Genomic DNA, 15,686 nt, shown 5'->3' on the forward strand with positions numbered 1-15,686 from the left:
AGTGCCAGTAGCAGCACAGGGACTTGAGGCGAAAAAAAAGTGTTATATATATAAATAGGGGTATATATATATTATATATATAAATATATTTATATATATAACACTTTTTTTTTCGCCTCAAGTCCCTGTGAGTAGCAGGGCGTAGCCTTGGCACAAGCTCAGTCTGAACTCATGTGTTTCACAGAACTGGTGTGTTTGCCGGTAAACAGATTATATGCAAGCAAATGCAAATGCATAGCAACTTTCTTGAAGTACTAGAAAATTAATTAGTAAAGTGTAGCGTGCATAGATACTATCTAAGATAGACGGAGATATAATTAATTATATTAAAGGAAGACAACAAAACTGCCATGCTTACCACGGATGTTGTTTACGCGCAGTGATTTTTGGGACACGTCTGCCGGTCAGCTGCTATCGACTTCCGTTAGTGGCGCTAGTGTTCTCGCGGATAAAGGTTTCGTTGGTGATGGAGTGTACTGTATCGTTTAGTTTTAAATGTCTTTTACTCTCTAAATTAAACGTAACGTGATGAATTTGAACATTTTTTCTTCGTCGCTGACTGACGTCAGATGGACTACGGATCTACGAATGAGATAAGTTATTGAATTTCACGCTGCTGTATCGGGTAATGGCTAATGCCTCACATTCACAACTGCTGTTGTGAAATGTTCCCGGCTTTTGCTGACTGAAGTGAAGAACACGGATTTTGCGATTTTGATTCGATTCCCTTCAACCCTTGATTCTCACAATCCGGTAAACATGATGATGCATAGAGATAAACTGCTAAAGATGGTGAGTGTTAGAAAGCAGGCGGCTAGGGTGCGTGTAGGCCAGGTAAAGCACCTGTCCGGGGAAACCAACCAAATCAATCAAACTAGAGATCCGACAACGAATGCTAACCAAAACGACACCAGCCACAGCACTAAACCAGTGTCATCCTTCTACCACCACAGTGCTGTGGACATCGCAGCCTCAAAGGTTAGTCACACGCATTAACACACTATTAATAAATGCCATTATTCGCACCAACTTTTTATCATATCCTGTAAATGCAAAATACCAAGAATATGTAACCCAGCAGAGTAGCGTAACTTACTCTTTTGGATTACATGTTTGCAGAGTATATAGTGAAAACTGTTCGATATGTACATAAATTGTAGCAGATTTTCTTATTAGGTCAGTTGTTGATTTTTTTTCCACAGCCATCGATGCGACTGACCCCAGCCACAATGCTTTATGCTGGCAAGAGCCCTGATAGAAGCCACCTATTGGTAAGGCAAACACATTGTTAATCACGCTGTGGTTATAACGTGTGCCCATTGACGCACCTTCTGTCAAACTCACATTAATTTTTATCCGAACAGTAATTTCATGGAATTTTAACCGCAAGACGAATATTCAGCAATAACACGAATAACAAGTTACTGGTGGTGAATCATTCTATGTATAAGCGCTGAATTCGTGATTCAGAATCATATTGTTCTGTCCTGGTATAAAATCCCTTCATGTAGATAATAATGAAACCTAGCTAATAATGTATTTTGTTTTTAATTACCAATTCGTGCAGTATAGCTTGGGTGCACCTTTGTTGTACCACCTCATTATAGAGCACTGGCTGGAATTAGCAGAGTTTCTATACGCACAATTTTAGATAAATAAGCCAGCACGATATCTCATTATAGTTTGATAATCAGTAAAATGCCAAAGAACAGATGGCTGCACTTTAATGCATGATAATTAGGAGCCGACTGCAAATTTTGCCCTCGTTATTTTAGTCATGCAGCATCTTCGAGGACTGTGATGTGTATGTGCATTTGCTCACGTGGCATAATTTGTCTAATCATAGATCCCTGTCTGAGTGTAAATTTGTGTCTGTGTTTGCTTTGCTACACGAAAATGCACCAGTGTCTGGCTCAGCTAAATTCTAAACACCCTGTAGATATGTCTCCTGGAACTCAAATCTTTTATTTGAGCTACACTGCTACCAGTTTTTGTCCTAAATTTTAAAATAAATATTTGTAGTTCTGGTATAGTTAAAATTTTCGTATCTATTTAATGAAGCTGGGAATGGTGTTTAGTCTGTATGACTCGTAGCCTGGTTTTCTGACCTTTAAGTGCTTGTCTACAACACACGTTGTGATGCGCTGAGAAGGAAAACGTTACAATTCTACAACAACAATGTTAAATTACAATTTTACAATTAGATGAAAATGTTTTGTGAGTAGCATTGTTGGATAATGCAGTTCAAGTAATAGAACCCATACATTGACAGTCAATGATTGACTAACTCAAAAGTTTCGCTATCCAGCCTGTTGGCTTTGTCAAGTGCCCCCCATTTGTGTCAGCTTTTTTTAGTTCAAAGTATCAGGGCCAGGCATATATGATTTCAAATGCTCGGGGTACATACAAAACTGTGTACATGTATTATACATGCGTACCTGTGTAACAGCTATGTGCCCTCTAGGGAATGGTTATGCAATGCTTGTGCGTGGTACATGCAACTACCCAGCTAACAAAGTTATGTTCCTTGAATGTTACGGGAATGTTTCTTTTAGGTTAGCAGAACATTATTCAGTAACGTTCTAATAACGTTGTTTAGGAAAGTTTTCCTGACATTCTGAGAACGTTTTTACCAACATTCACATAACATTGATCAACCGCCGAAAATAACATATTAACGGCAGCAACACTACGTATGCGCTGCAGGCTTATCTTAATGTCTCGAGTACGGCAGGCTGGAGGTTAATTAATAGCTAGTGAACGACATTGTTTTGTGGGAAAGCGATGCATGCGCAAATGAACTACCGTACCCGTAGCCTTGAGACATTAAGATACGGCTGCCGTCCCCGTAGCCACTGCGAACAAAAATACATTTGATACCTCCTGTGCTATAGTTTGCAACATCACAAAAACGGCAATTAGGAGTTTCGAACCCATCTGAGGACGGTTAACGTTTTCCGAACATTCCAAGAACATAACTCTCTCACCAAGTAAAACCAATAAATGCATAACAATATGGGAATGTTCTTAGAATATTTTTGGCTAATGTAACCACACTACAGTAAAAACCCACGTATAAGAACATAGATTTTAAGAACATGTTAGGCTAAAATTTCCCATTTAGACCCCTTTACATAAGAACCTGTTTTAGGCTAAGATTTTAAAGTAGGTTCTTAATTTTCCATGCAGATGAAGACTTAAAAAGAAACACAGGTAAAATAAAAAAGACGAGCTCAACAATATCGATGCAATAACAATGCCAATGCCAATGCCAAAGGCAATGCTCAACAATAACAATGCCAGCACCCTCGCATTGTTATTGAGACACAGTACTGCATTATTTACATATACAGTAAAAACCCGCATAAAAGAACACGTCGATTAAGAACACTCAGGCTGAAATGCGGTCAAAAGATTGCATATACATAAGAACACATTCAGCCTGTTCCATATAACACCTTACACATAACACTACTGTACTGGTAACACATGCATCACAGTCACTAGGCCCGCGCGTGGCGCGGGTTTCAGCTAGTACATATTAAAAGTAGAAACAATTAAGAACCTATTTAAGAACCTTTTGAGCCTAATTTTTCAGTAAGCACCATTTATATAAGAACATGTTGAGGCTAACTTGGAAAAATCTATGTTCTTATACGCGGGTTTTTACTGTAGAACCTTCAGCGAATGTTACGAGAAACATTCCAAGAACGTAACTCTCTCACCAAGTAAAACCAATGAATGCATAACGATATGGGAATGTTCTTAGAATATTTTTGGCTAATGTAACCAAACTAGAACCTCCAGCGAATGTTACGAGAATGTTCCGTGTTTACTGGGTAGGGTGTTTGTACAACTTATCAGTTACATCTAGATGCTTATCCTTATTACATTCGGGAATGTCGAAAAACAAGTCGACGGCGTGTATCTATGCTTATGCCTGTTATCATGAATATATACTAATACTCTTATATCTGTACTCGTGTAAATATATGTTCTTATGCCTAGTACCATAAATATATTTATACTCTATATCAAGAGCTAAATATACCTAGTTATCAGCTCTGGTTATTATTAGCTCATGTTTATATCTGTAGATTTGTTGATGTTAGTATATATATTAGTAGGAAGATACTTTTTTATTTTAGTCTTTGGTTTCTGTTATTATATTGCTATGTCTATTGTGGTGTGTATCGCCTTGTTTGTGTTTTGTATAATAAGGGTTGGGGCCTGTGCGTCGTTGCAGCGGAGCGCGCAGTACTTGCACAAGGAGCTGCCTGTGAGGATCGCGCATCGCATCGCGGGCTTCCGCGGCCTGCCCTTCATCGTCGGCTGCAACCCGACGATCCTGCAGGTGCACGAGATGTACATACGCGCCTTCCAGCTGCTCATTGAACACCCACGCGTGAGTACTCGCCGTGACGCGGGGGCGAGGGTGCCGGGGGGCTGGGTGGGGGTGGGGGGGGGGGGAGTGGGTGGGGGCGGGGTGGGGATGTACATACGCGCCTTCCAGCTGTTCATAGAACACCCACGCGTGAGTGTGCTTTGCTATTAAGCTAGCTATCCTTGGGGCGCTCCATTGTGCAAGAAAGCACATGAGCATGTGGCTATAAACATCTGTTTTTCACTTTTTGAATTTTTCTTAACCGGAAAACAAAACATATATACAGAAAAGAAGTTATGGGCTATCACTGGTGGAAACACAGCAGCACTTAGTTTTAAATTCGATCCCTGCACTGTGTTAACGTTTACGACGTTGTCACGCAGATCACAGACTTTCACATGGAGAGGAACTACACCGAGCTGCTGAAGAAGCTGCTGGATGATCACAGAGATGTGGTAACGATGCTCGCTGATGGCTTCAGGGAATGCCGCAAACACATACAGGTAAGAAGCTAACGAGTTCATACAGGTGAGAGGGTAACGTGTTCATACAGGTGGGGGTAACGAGCTTCTACAGGGGAGAGAGTAGAGAATTCATACAGGTGGGTGAGTAATGAGTTCATACAGGTGAGAGAGTAGAGTTCATACAGGTGAGAGAGTAGAGGGTTCATACAGGTGGGTGAGTAATGAGTTCATACAGGTGAGAGAGTAGAGTTCATACAGGTGAGAGAGTAGAGAGTTCATACAGGTGGGTGAGTAATGAGTTAATACAGGTGAGAGAGTAGAGTTCATACAGGTGAGAGAGTAGAGGGTTCATACAGGTGGGTGAGTAATGAGTTCATACAGGTGAGAGAGTAGAGGGTTCATACAGGTGGGTGAGTAATGAGTTCATACAGGTGAGAGAGTAGAGAGTTTATACAGGTGAGAAGATAATGAGCTTCTACAGGTAAAAGTATACTGAGTTTCTACAGGTGGGTAATGAGTTCATACAGGTAAGAGGGTAATGAGTTCATACAGGTGGGGCAAGTAATAAAGTTCATACAGGGATGTTTCGTACAAGGTTTGATGCTGGCCTGTTATGGTGTTCTCACGCGTTATTCATGCGTGGTTGTTGTCATCACACACAGAACGAGCAGCTCGTGCGACAGTTCCTGGACCGCACGCTGACGTCGCGTCTCGGCCTGCGCATGCTGGCTGAACATCACCTCGCCCTGCACGATGACAAGGTACGCCCCCGCCCCCTGCCCCCCGCCCACGCTAGCAGTGTGACCCCCTCCCCTAAGTACACGCTTGCAGCGCGGCGGTATTCCTAGCTCTGAGTGTCTGCATTTAGATCGCCTGTAATAACGATAGCTAGAGACACTAACCGTGCAGAATGAGCATAGTCGGCAAGGCTGGTACGCCGCAAGTTTGGGGCGATTGGGCGTGAATTCGTTTGGCGCAACTCGCGATTTAGCAGGGATAGGCTTTGTTGTTATATAACGTCCAGTAGGTAGATTGCAGTAACCTCTGCACGCCCTTCACACTTTGTGATAGGCTGCATTTTGTTGAGAGGAATTTTAACTAACGTTTGCTAACTGTGTGGGATAGATTTGCACGCGTGCGCGTGCGTGTGTGTGCGTGCGTGTGCAACACGTCATCGTGCGTGGTTCTCTAACATTGCTCTTCCACAGGCGAGCAGCACTGGCAGCCATCATGGAGGCAGGCGTTCAAATGTAGGCGGGAACGGCATTTATCTTTCTCTCGTAAACGCGCTCACGTGCGCGCCAGGCGACGAAAGCGAAAACGGACATTACGTTCGCTGTTTCTGCGTTTTCCGTTTGCGATGTTGTAATCGGGGACAAATTGCTGACATTAAACTTGTTATTTCTCACATAAACATGCATATAATCATCGTGCCTTGAGCATGTGCATACGCTAAGATTTATACATTGGTTGGACATTTGCACACACTGATACATGCAAAATTGTGACGAATGCTCCCAATAATTCGTACATTAATTGTGCATATTTTCTGTTCGCAGTCCAACTACGTTGGTATCATCTGTGTCAACCTACAGTTGAAGAAGGTGATTGAGAACTGGGCAGATTTCGCCACGTAAGTCTACGTTAGGCAGGATTATGGGACTGATGACATTTTTATAGTTATAGTCTTCTTATAGGCCTCTTGCATGCAGTAAAGGCAACTTACGGTCATGAACCACGATGTTTTTAGATTTAATCGGTTTTTACGCACATTGACACAAATACGCCCCAATTTGATGGGATTTTACGTGCGTTCACTTTAGGACGGTCATAGCAGGGGGGGGGGGCTCGTGTGGATTTGGCACATGTTGGCACAGCCGTATGTGTGTCTTTATATGTTTGGTGGGATTTTACAGCACAATCTATACGTACAGCGACAGCTGCTGTTGTGCAGGTTTGAGAAGCATCGCCTGCTACGATGGTGTAAATAAGTAAATATTACTGTGTGCATCCGTGAGATAGCAGCAGCTTAACCTTGAGAATCGATTCAGCTGACGTGAAGGGCATCGTGATGTGCATGCTTCATCGTGGGGGCAATGCCACTGAAGTTGCAGCTGTGGGTTAGGGTGGTCAGGGTTTAAGTGTGCGTGCGTGTGTGTTGTATGTGCGTGCGCGCGTGTAAATTCACGCTTCATGGAGGTCGTATGTTGAGAGGGTAGCGATTAGTTGCTCTAAATATTGAAAATCCTTCTGTGGTGTTTTACTTGCTTTCGTTGAGTATTTTGTTATAACTTACAGTTTTAACTAGACGGTGCCATTTTACGAAAATACACGGAAAAAGAAGCACAGCACAGAATCCTCACTGTGTACACTCCTAATACTGGTTATTTGGCAATATAATATATATATATATATATATATATATATATATATATATATATATTCGGAGTAAATAATCACAAATTGATTATGTCACAATTGAATTGTACAATATTAAATATCAACACGCATTACAATATCATAATACACCCTACAATATCCCCCACACAGACATACCCAATTGAATCACAATACACATATTCAATATCACAATTGATTATTGAATTCGTTTTAGTGCATGCACCTTAAATTTATGTTAACAACATTGAACTTGCAGCTTGTGGCTTTTCTGCCAAATGCTAGAAGCATTGACTACATCACGAATTGTCTATGGTGTATATTTGTAAAAACTTTGTTGCCATTTTTTTTACATTAAAAGTAAGTACTAATGGCACTAAATGTATCCTCAAATTCTTACCTGATAAAATTGTTTCTCAACTAGTTAAAAATCCAAAAAACCTGGACGATTTGATATTATAATCCTGACATTAATTGCTTGCTATGGGCTATGTATGAGTCACGAGTGTATGTTTACATCAAACAATATAGTAAAATAGGAAGTATAATGCGGCAATTTAACCATGAAAAGTTAACAGAATTACTTACATTTTGTGAATAAGTGGAAATATTTTTTTTACTTTTACTATTTATGGTGACGTAATCACTTTAAGCATCGTGAAACGCTGACGTGTGAGTCTACTTATCACGTGCATTTCTTTGTTGCACAGCAAGGTCTGTGAACATCGTTATGGAAGGGCACCGGCTATCAACCTGAATGGACACTCGGGTGCGACCTTCCCCTACATCGAGCAGCCCCTTCACTACATCCTGCCGGAGATACTGAAGAATGCCATGAGGTTACTACATTACACACGTGGTCACGTGCCGTGAAAGTCCGACAAAGCTTTCAGAGGAAACTGGGACAGGGAATGTCATGTCGCACTGTTTCGTGTCGCCTTTTTCCCCGAACGTAGATATGATCCGGAGTGGCTAATAGAGAATATTGTGCACTCCTATCTATTATTCACTCCTGATATGATCATGCTCTGTCAGACTCACTTTCGTTTACACACAGTAGCTAAGGTTCATAAATTACAGCGCTTTTTTTCGGAAGTTTTGTGCGCGAAAAGTGACTACTGGCAATACGAAATAAATTGCCGAAATAGTTTTCCCTACTGTTTCGGGCCACTCGATATGTTTTTGCGAGAGAAAAAAGGTGTTTACGTGTGCTGTTCGCATTTTATGCTCTCAAACAGATCTGCGGAGTAGCAAGTATGTTTGATGCTTGTAACATGATAACGAATGATAAGCAACAACACTGATAATATTATGATTTTAAGTTTACACACCTATCACACTTTTATTTCTGTCCGTTTTTTCAAGTCGCTGTCAGTGTGACCCACACAGTTTAATGAACTCAGTACATCAATTATACAGTTGTTAAAATTCTTTGTCTGTGTATTCTTTGTCAGTCGGCTGACTACTAGTGGGGTACATGGCCCAACGTGGAAAATTCTGCCTCGATTAGGCAGTTCGTTAGTGTAACAATAATTATTGTAGAACATGTGACTACATGTGTTGTCACATCTGTATTTTTAGAGCAACCGTAGAAAAGAACGCTGACGCAAGCACGTTGCCCCCGGTTACTGTCACTATTGCCAGCAATGACGTTGACTTCATCATCAGGTATGACCATTCTGAAGACGTCTTGTCATCTTACTATGTAACGGAGCAAGTTTTTTCGCCGATATTGGTCTTTGCGGTTCATTAAAAAACTGGACAATAACAGACGTGGGCCGGTAGACATGTTTGTCTGCACGTCTGCCCACCGCCGCGTCCATCCCTCGCTCTTCCGCTCACTCGTGCAGAGAGGGCTGAGTCCTAAGGGTGGCATGGTGCGAGCAGCTCTTGATACAATCTGTATCAAGATAAACCTTTAATGATACGATACGTATCGCAATACTTTCAAGAAAAATGACCTAGCAAACTGTCACGAGAGCTCTTAGAAATTAGTATCGTGAATTGCTTAGTAAACATCTGCCATCAAACTGCGAACTGTGTCCAGTGTCTATTGTTTTTCGATGAAGCTACGCTACGTGACGATATCAATAGCTAGTAATAGCTAAGGTATTATTAGCTCTTGACGATATGTGGGTTTCATTCAGTAGAGTACCGACACGTGTATCGTGAATGGTAAAGTGTATCGATACGTAGCGTCAAGGTCTGTGTCACGATATATCGATGAATTGTCTCACCCCTACAACCGTCATCACCCCGACAACCCTATAAACATCATTTTAACTACTCAACACTCACTTTACTAGTACAGAGAGAATATGCTGACGTTTTTTTTTTGTGTATAATTTTTCTTCATGTTGTATAGCGCTCTTTTGTACTGCATCACTCAGAAATTTTATCATTTTAACTACTCAACACTATTGCATTTATCAGATTTTTTCTCCATGAAAAAAACTGTCGTCAGTACATGTATTTGTATCTGAATTACCTGCAATAAAGATTTAATAATAAGAATAAAACCGACCTGATCAGCCGTGCGCTGTTTTCGCAGGGTTTCTGATAGAGGCGGTGGAATTCCCCATCAGTTTGTCGAGCGGATATTCGACTATCACTTCACGACGGCCGGCGTGCAAGAGGAGAATGATGACAACTACGATGTGTTTGGTGCCATGGTGGAGATGTCAAACCCCAGCCCTGGCTCCGGGCCCATGCATGGGTAGGTGGGACGATGCCGGCACGATCGTGTGTCGAGAAGGAACGTTGTTGGCCTGCACTCCCATTGTTTTCTTCGTCGTTGTTGTATTCTCTCTCTTTTATTTTCTCTTGTTTCTTCTTTTTCTTCTTTTTGTTTTTCTTCTTACTCTGCTTTATCATCATGTTCTTCTTCTTCTTCACCATCATGTTCTTCTTCTTCTTCTTCTTCCTCTTCTTCTTTGTCTTCTTCTTCTTCTTCTTTTTCTTCCTTTTCTCATTCTCTTCCTTCGTCTTCTTCCGTTTAATGCAGGATTGTATATAGCAGCATTATGCATCTTTCCATGAAAAAAGAGACAATTCCCCTTCAGCAGCAACAGCAGCAAAACGGCAAGATTAGGGTTAAAGTTTTGCACCAGGAAGTCATAACCCCCACATAGTTGCTTTTCTGCATGAGTAATATAATGTTGACTTACCTTAAGTTAAGTATATACTTATGTGTATGTACATTATCTTATGTGTATGTATATTATCTTATGTGTATGTACCTGATCTTATGTGTATGTACCTTAATTATGTGTATGTATGTACATTATCTTATGTGTATGTATCTTAATTATGTGTTTGTATGTACATTATCTTATGTGTATGTACCTTAATTATGTGTATGTATGTACATTATCTTATGTGTATGTATCTTAATTATGTGTTTGTATGTACACTTACTTATGTGTAGTACGCTTAATTATGTGTATGTACATTATCTTATGTGGTATTACCTTAATTAATGTGTATGCATATAATTATCTTATGTTTATGTACCTAATTCGTGTTTTGATGTACATTATCTATGTGTATGTTACCTTCATACGGTATGTACATTATCTTATGTGTATGTATGCTAATTATGTGTTTGTATGTACATTATCTTATGTGTATGTACCTTAATTATGTGTATGTATGTACATTATCTTATGTGTATGGATCTTAATTATGTGTTTGTATGTACATTATCTTATGTGTATGTTACCTGACCCACACCGGCAAAGTGGTACAGAGTTTGTACGGGATCGTATCGGTAAGCACTAATTACTAAGTATTATTAATTAAGTACTTATAGTGAGTGCTAATTGACCGCCCGCTCTCTCGCTCTCTACCCTGCTGCAGGTTCGGCTTTGGTCTGCCTACATCGCGGGCCTACGCTGAGTACCTCGGAGGCTCCCTGAAGGTGGAGGCGATGCAGGGTATCGGCACGGACGTCTACCTGCGCCTGCGTCACATCGAGGGCAAGCACGAGAGCTTCAGGATCTGAGCAGACGACCGTCGCCGTGGTTACGAATGCGGGCGCCGGCCGCCGCGCCTTTTCGCAGAGCCGGGAGTCGGGAATCGCCCCGGTTGCGCGACGTAGAGCGGCGTTGCTGGGAGCGGGCCGACGACGCGTCTGTCGTTATATTAACGTGCGAGACGTGCGGTCAGTGGCGTGGTCACGTTGCTGCGGCCGGTCAAACCACCTAGGAAGTGGGAGAGTCGCGGGCACGACACGTCACGTGGTAGCGTGTCCTGGCTGTGGACGCTGCCATTATATTGCCCTGCCTGTAAATCCCACGGTGCTGCCGCGCGATTAGGTGCTTCTCTCTCTCCGAATATGATTTTTCTATTTTTTTGTCGTTTTTTTTAGCGATGCCGTCACGTACTTTTGCGTTTCTGTCGATCTGAGAGCTGCTAAGAGGTTGTGGTTATGGTTTTTTTTAGTCCGTTGTACTTTTATCTCAAAACTTCTGAGTCACGCCATGCGGTGGCCGCTATATTGTCAAGTGTCTATATGTATGTTGGGTTGCTACCTTTAATAAGACTTCTAGAACAGATCTTATAAGCGAATCTCATCATTCTTCGTGGAAATATAATATAGTCGGACCGAGATCGGTCGTTGTGAGGTGTAGGCTCAGATATGGCGACTTCACGGTAGCAGCGGCTAGGCCTACATGGTAACTGCCGTGGCACTGAACATATGATTGATGCGTATTTAAGGTGCGAACGAGCGTAGTTCTACGTGTTAGTTTAGTGTTAGTGTTATGTAATGTGTTTTTTTTTTTGCGTCTATGCGGATTATATAGCAGATTGTATAGTTTTGTAGTTATAGACATAGAGATCTGGCTGCATACGTGTATGCATAGCAGCGAGCGGCGGGGGGGGGGGGGGGGACATTATGCAACACTCGGCATACTTCGGCTAATTCCGTAGCTCCATCAAGCTTCCGTCGTATTACGCAGGTTGCGATTACTGCCGGCTCTACTTGAGCTTGTCACAGCCAGGGCGAAGTAATAGCGTGAGAAATGACTACGCTAGGCAAAAACCGTTGAAATTGTCAATAGTATTGTTCAGTTTTGTCTAACTTGCAGAGACCGTGTCAAATGATGGCGCTGCTAAAGCGTAAATTAGTTTTATATCTGTAATGCGATCAAATTCCAGCGGGTCAGAAAATGAATTGGCGTACGTAGGCGCATCTCTCTCTCTCTCTCTCTCTCTCTCTCTCTCTCTCCTCTCCTGCTCTCTCCTCTCTCTACTCAGTCTCTCTCTCTTCTGTCTCTCTCTTCTCTCTCTCTCTCTCTCACTCTCTCTCGCTCTCTCTCTCTCTCTCTCTCCTCTCCTCTCTCTCTCTCTCTGCTCTCTCCTTCGCTCTCCGATCTCGCCTGCATCTCTCTCTCACTCTCATCACTCTCTAACTCTCTCTCTCTCTCTCTCTCTCGCTCTCTCTCTCTCTCTCTTCTCTCTCTTCTCTCCTCCCTCTCGCTCTCTCTCTTGCTCTCTCTGCTCACTCTCTCTGCTCCGCTCTCTCTCTCCTCTCTCTCTCTCTCGTCCTCTCTCTCTCTCTCGCTCTCTCTCGCTTGCTCTCCTCTCGCTTGCTCTCTCCTCTCGCTCTCTCTCTCTCTTCTCTCTCTCTCTCTCTCTCTTCCCATTCGACGCAGCCGCGACGAATACGGAGAGTAACGGATTCGCCCGAGATTTGCCGAAATGCTTACGCGCCGTCCTGCTCCTTCGCGCGTCTTTCTTTCTGTTTATTTACGGGGACAGGTTTCCTGCCGATGCTCTGCAGTATGGTGACTGACCCAGATGCTATCATATCACCGCAGCTGCTCACACCGCGGGCTATCGGAGAAAAGAACCAGAGTTAGTGATGACCACTGCCCAGCCTTTAGTGACGTGCGAATGTATGACCATTCGGGCCACCATACTGTAGAGAAGTGGGTCTATGCATTGGCTTTCGTTGTGGCCCACCCAGCGTTACGAACAGCTATATCAATCACATTGGCACTTTAGTAGCGTTCAATTAATAATATATATATAATATATATATATATATAAATATATATATATATTTATATATGACATATATAATATATGCATGGATATATGTTCTGTGTTTCGTCTTTGATCTGCGTTAAACATAGAGGTTGCTTTTATCTCATATTAAAGTCGGATGTTACTTCGGATTAATAAGGAGATAAGATTATCGCTCGCATATTTTACTCCAAATCGTACACGAATCTCTCTATTCATTTTTAAGATGCTTGCGATGCTTCGCTTGATATTATGCTGCCCAGTGTTCAACAAGGCCCTATGCGTATCGTGGATGTTTTGCACGTTAAAGAATACTGCACCAGCCCACGAGGTGTGTAATACTGCCCGCGTACTTTATGCCAGTCGCTGCGTGCGTGCCGTGCCGTGGTGCGTGGTGTGTGTTGTGTGTGTGTGTGGTGTGTTGTGTGTGATGTGTGTGTGTGTGTGGTGTGTGTGTCTGCGTAAGTGTGTGTGTGTGTGTGTGTGTGTACGTGCGTGCGTGCGTGCGTGCGTGCGTTATGAAACTCCTGGTGTGAACACATCAGTGACAGTGAAAATACTGCCAACGCACTGTGATCGCGATTTTCCATTCCACATATCGCCCCCCATTAAATCTCAAATAACGCACGAAACGGGCATTTGCCCGCGTAAATTCATCAACATAATGGGATAATGTAAGTTACGTATATCCGGAAGGTTGAATTGTATTTATTTGATCTCGGTTGTTCCGACAAGTTTGCTTAGAAATAATTTATGTGCGGTGTTTGAATGGCGTGTATACACTGTATAGTATGCGTGCGCGATCAGTGAGTTTTCGCAGTAGGCGCGTTCTGTGTTTGTAGTTAGACGTTTAGGCGGGAATGACTGTTCTAGGTTGTCGACGATATCAGAACGAGTTACACATGTGTCATCTTTTTTCATTTAGGAGAGAAAAGAAGAACCTAATAAATGCTTTCATCTGAAAAATGCCGCTTTTATTGTTCCATTCTATCGTTTTTTTCTCGCATTTTCGAATTACTTCATATTTCTTATTATTTCATGTAGGTCTACTTATTACGACCACTCTCCTTCTTGCAACCTGTAAGCCTGCCTTCACCAGTAGGCCTATATGGCGACATTTGCAAGGAGAAGGACGCGATCGCATAAAGTAGGTGTTTCTTTACCCTACATGCTAGGGCACTCTCCTTATTATAAACAGAGGTCTACTGATAAACGTTCTTTAGGAAAATCTATGCTGAGATACCCCCTAACCATTTTAAATGCATACTCATCACAAAATATAACTCCCCTGGTGAGATATTTCGCATGCGCTAACACACATACGTAGCCAGATTGTGTACTGGCTGGTATACGCAGAGAGGAGCTGACATGCAAGGTCTTCCTCTTATTTCTTAGATGATGTCTCCAGAAGAAATGTTATTATATAAATCTATGCTAGGATAACTCCTCTTCCTTTTAAATGCATAATCTTTGCAAAATACGATTTCTCTCGGGAGATATTTAATTACGCATGCGCGCGCATCGTGTTAGGCGTGTAGTGCCGTCTGAGGAACACTTCATAATATAGCTTGCTAAGGGGGAGAGGGGATGGGAGACTGAGGAAAGGTAGCAAGAAAAATAGCTGGAGGCGGTAGAAGAAAAAGGAGGCTGTGCGAGGGACAGGGGTGGCAAGTAAGGGGAAAGGGGAAGGACGCGAGGGTATAAAGTATATGTTTTGTACCCTACATGCTAGGGCGCTCCCCTAATTATAAACACAGGTCTACTGATAAAAGTTTATTACGGAAATCAATGCTGAGATACCCCCTAACCATTTTAAATGCATATTCATCACAAAATATAACTCCTCTAGTGAGATATTTCGCATGCGCTAACACACTAACTTAGCCAGATTGTGTACTGGCTGGTATACGCAGAGGGGAGCTGACATGCAAGGTCTTCCTCTTATTTCTTAAATGATTTCTACTGATGGAATGTTATCACATAAACCTATGCTAGGATAACTCCTCTTCATTTTAAATGCATAATCTTTGCAAAATATAACTCCTCTAGTGAGATATTGCGTATGCGCTAACACACTAACTTAGCCAGATTGTGTACTGGCTGGTATACGCAGCGGGGACTCTACATGCAAGGCCTTCCTCCTCTTTCTTAAATGATGTCTACTGATAAAATGTTATTACGGAAATCTATGCTGAGATACCACCTAACCATTTTAAATGCATATTCATCACAAAATATAACTTCTCTAGTGAGATATTACGCATGCGCTAACACACTAACGTAGCCAGATTGTGTACTGGCTGGTATACGCAACGGGGACTCTACATGCAAGGCCTTCCTCCTCTTTCTTAAATGATGCCTACTGATAGAATGTTATTATATAAATCTATGCTAGGATAACTCCTCTTCCT

The 15,686-nt window shown here is 42.2% G+C and overlaps 2 protein-coding genes and 1 long non-coding RNA gene across 4 annotated transcripts in view; 2 read left to right on the forward strand and 1 right to left on the reverse strand.

The window, feature by feature from the left end:
• Nucleotides 1–447: 447 nt before the first annotated feature.
• Nucleotides 448–12,495, forward strand: LOC106813553 (3-methyl-2-oxobutanoate dehydrogenase [lipoamide] kinase, mitochondrial-like). 2 transcript variants are annotated; one of them, XM_014817715.1, is made up of 11 exons: nucleotides 448–978; nucleotides 1,203–1,271; nucleotides 4,247–4,405; nucleotides 4,768–4,887; nucleotides 5,511–5,609; nucleotides 6,057–6,098; nucleotides 6,408–6,481; nucleotides 7,956–8,084; nucleotides 8,827–8,913; nucleotides 9,797–9,961; nucleotides 11,104–12,495. In XM_014817715.1, exons 1-11 carry the CDS (start codon nucleotides 760–762, stop codon nucleotides 11,246–11,248), a joined length of 1,308 nt encoding a protein of 435 aa, XP_014673201.1. In that variant the 5' UTR covers nucleotides 448–759; the 3' UTR covers nucleotides 11,249–12,495. The 2 variants fall into 2 exon arrangements, with proteins under 2 accessions (XP_014673201.1, XP_014673202.1); XM_014817716.1 differs by lacking the exon at nucleotides 6,057–6,098 and having other exon boundaries at nucleotides 449–978.
• Nucleotides 12,496–13,608: 1,113 nt separating this feature from the next.
• LOC106813548 lies at nucleotides 13,609–14,241 on the forward strand. Its single transcript, XR_001394484.1, has 2 exons — nucleotides 13,609–13,691; nucleotides 13,742–14,241. It is a non-coding gene; the product is annotated as an uncharacterized LOC106813548 (long non-coding RNA).
• Nucleotides 14,242–15,666: 1,425 nt separating this feature from the next.
• LOC106813545 (palmitoyltransferase ZDHHC5-like) overlaps nucleotides 15,667–15,686 on the reverse strand; it is a gene marked incomplete at its 5' end in the record, with an annotated part of 1,163 nt that continues 1,143 nt past the window's right edge. The window contains 1 exon segment of the mRNA XM_014817708.1: nucleotides 15,667–15,684. Coding sequence (XP_014673194.1) covers nucleotides 15,667–15,684 — 18 coding nt within the window.

The sequence above is a fragment of the Priapulus caudatus genome, unplaced genomic scaffold (genome assembly GCF_000485595.1).
Source record: "Priapulus caudatus unplaced genomic scaffold, Priapulus_caudatus-5.0.1 Scaffold790, whole genome shotgun sequence".
NCBI classification, from domain to species: Eukaryota; Metazoa; Priapulida; class Priapulimorpha; order Priapulimorphida; family Priapulidae; genus Priapulus; species Priapulus caudatus.

What these genes read in the sequence shown, in the direction of transcription:
- LOC106813553 (XM_014817715.1), top strand. Translation starts at nt 760, where the DNA reads ATGATGATGCATAGAGATAAACTGCTAAAGATGGTGAGTGTTAGAAAG. An exon ending in AATGCCGCAAACACATACAG is followed by an intron (nt 4,888 to 5,510) that starts GTAAGAAGCTAA and finishes CATCACACACAG; the next exon opens with AACGAGCAGCTCGTGCGACA. An exon ending in GGCTCCGGGCCCATGCATGG is followed by an intron (nt 9,962 to 11,103) that starts GTAGGTGGGACG and finishes ACCCTGCTGCAG; the next exon opens with GTTCGGCTTTGGTCTGCCTA.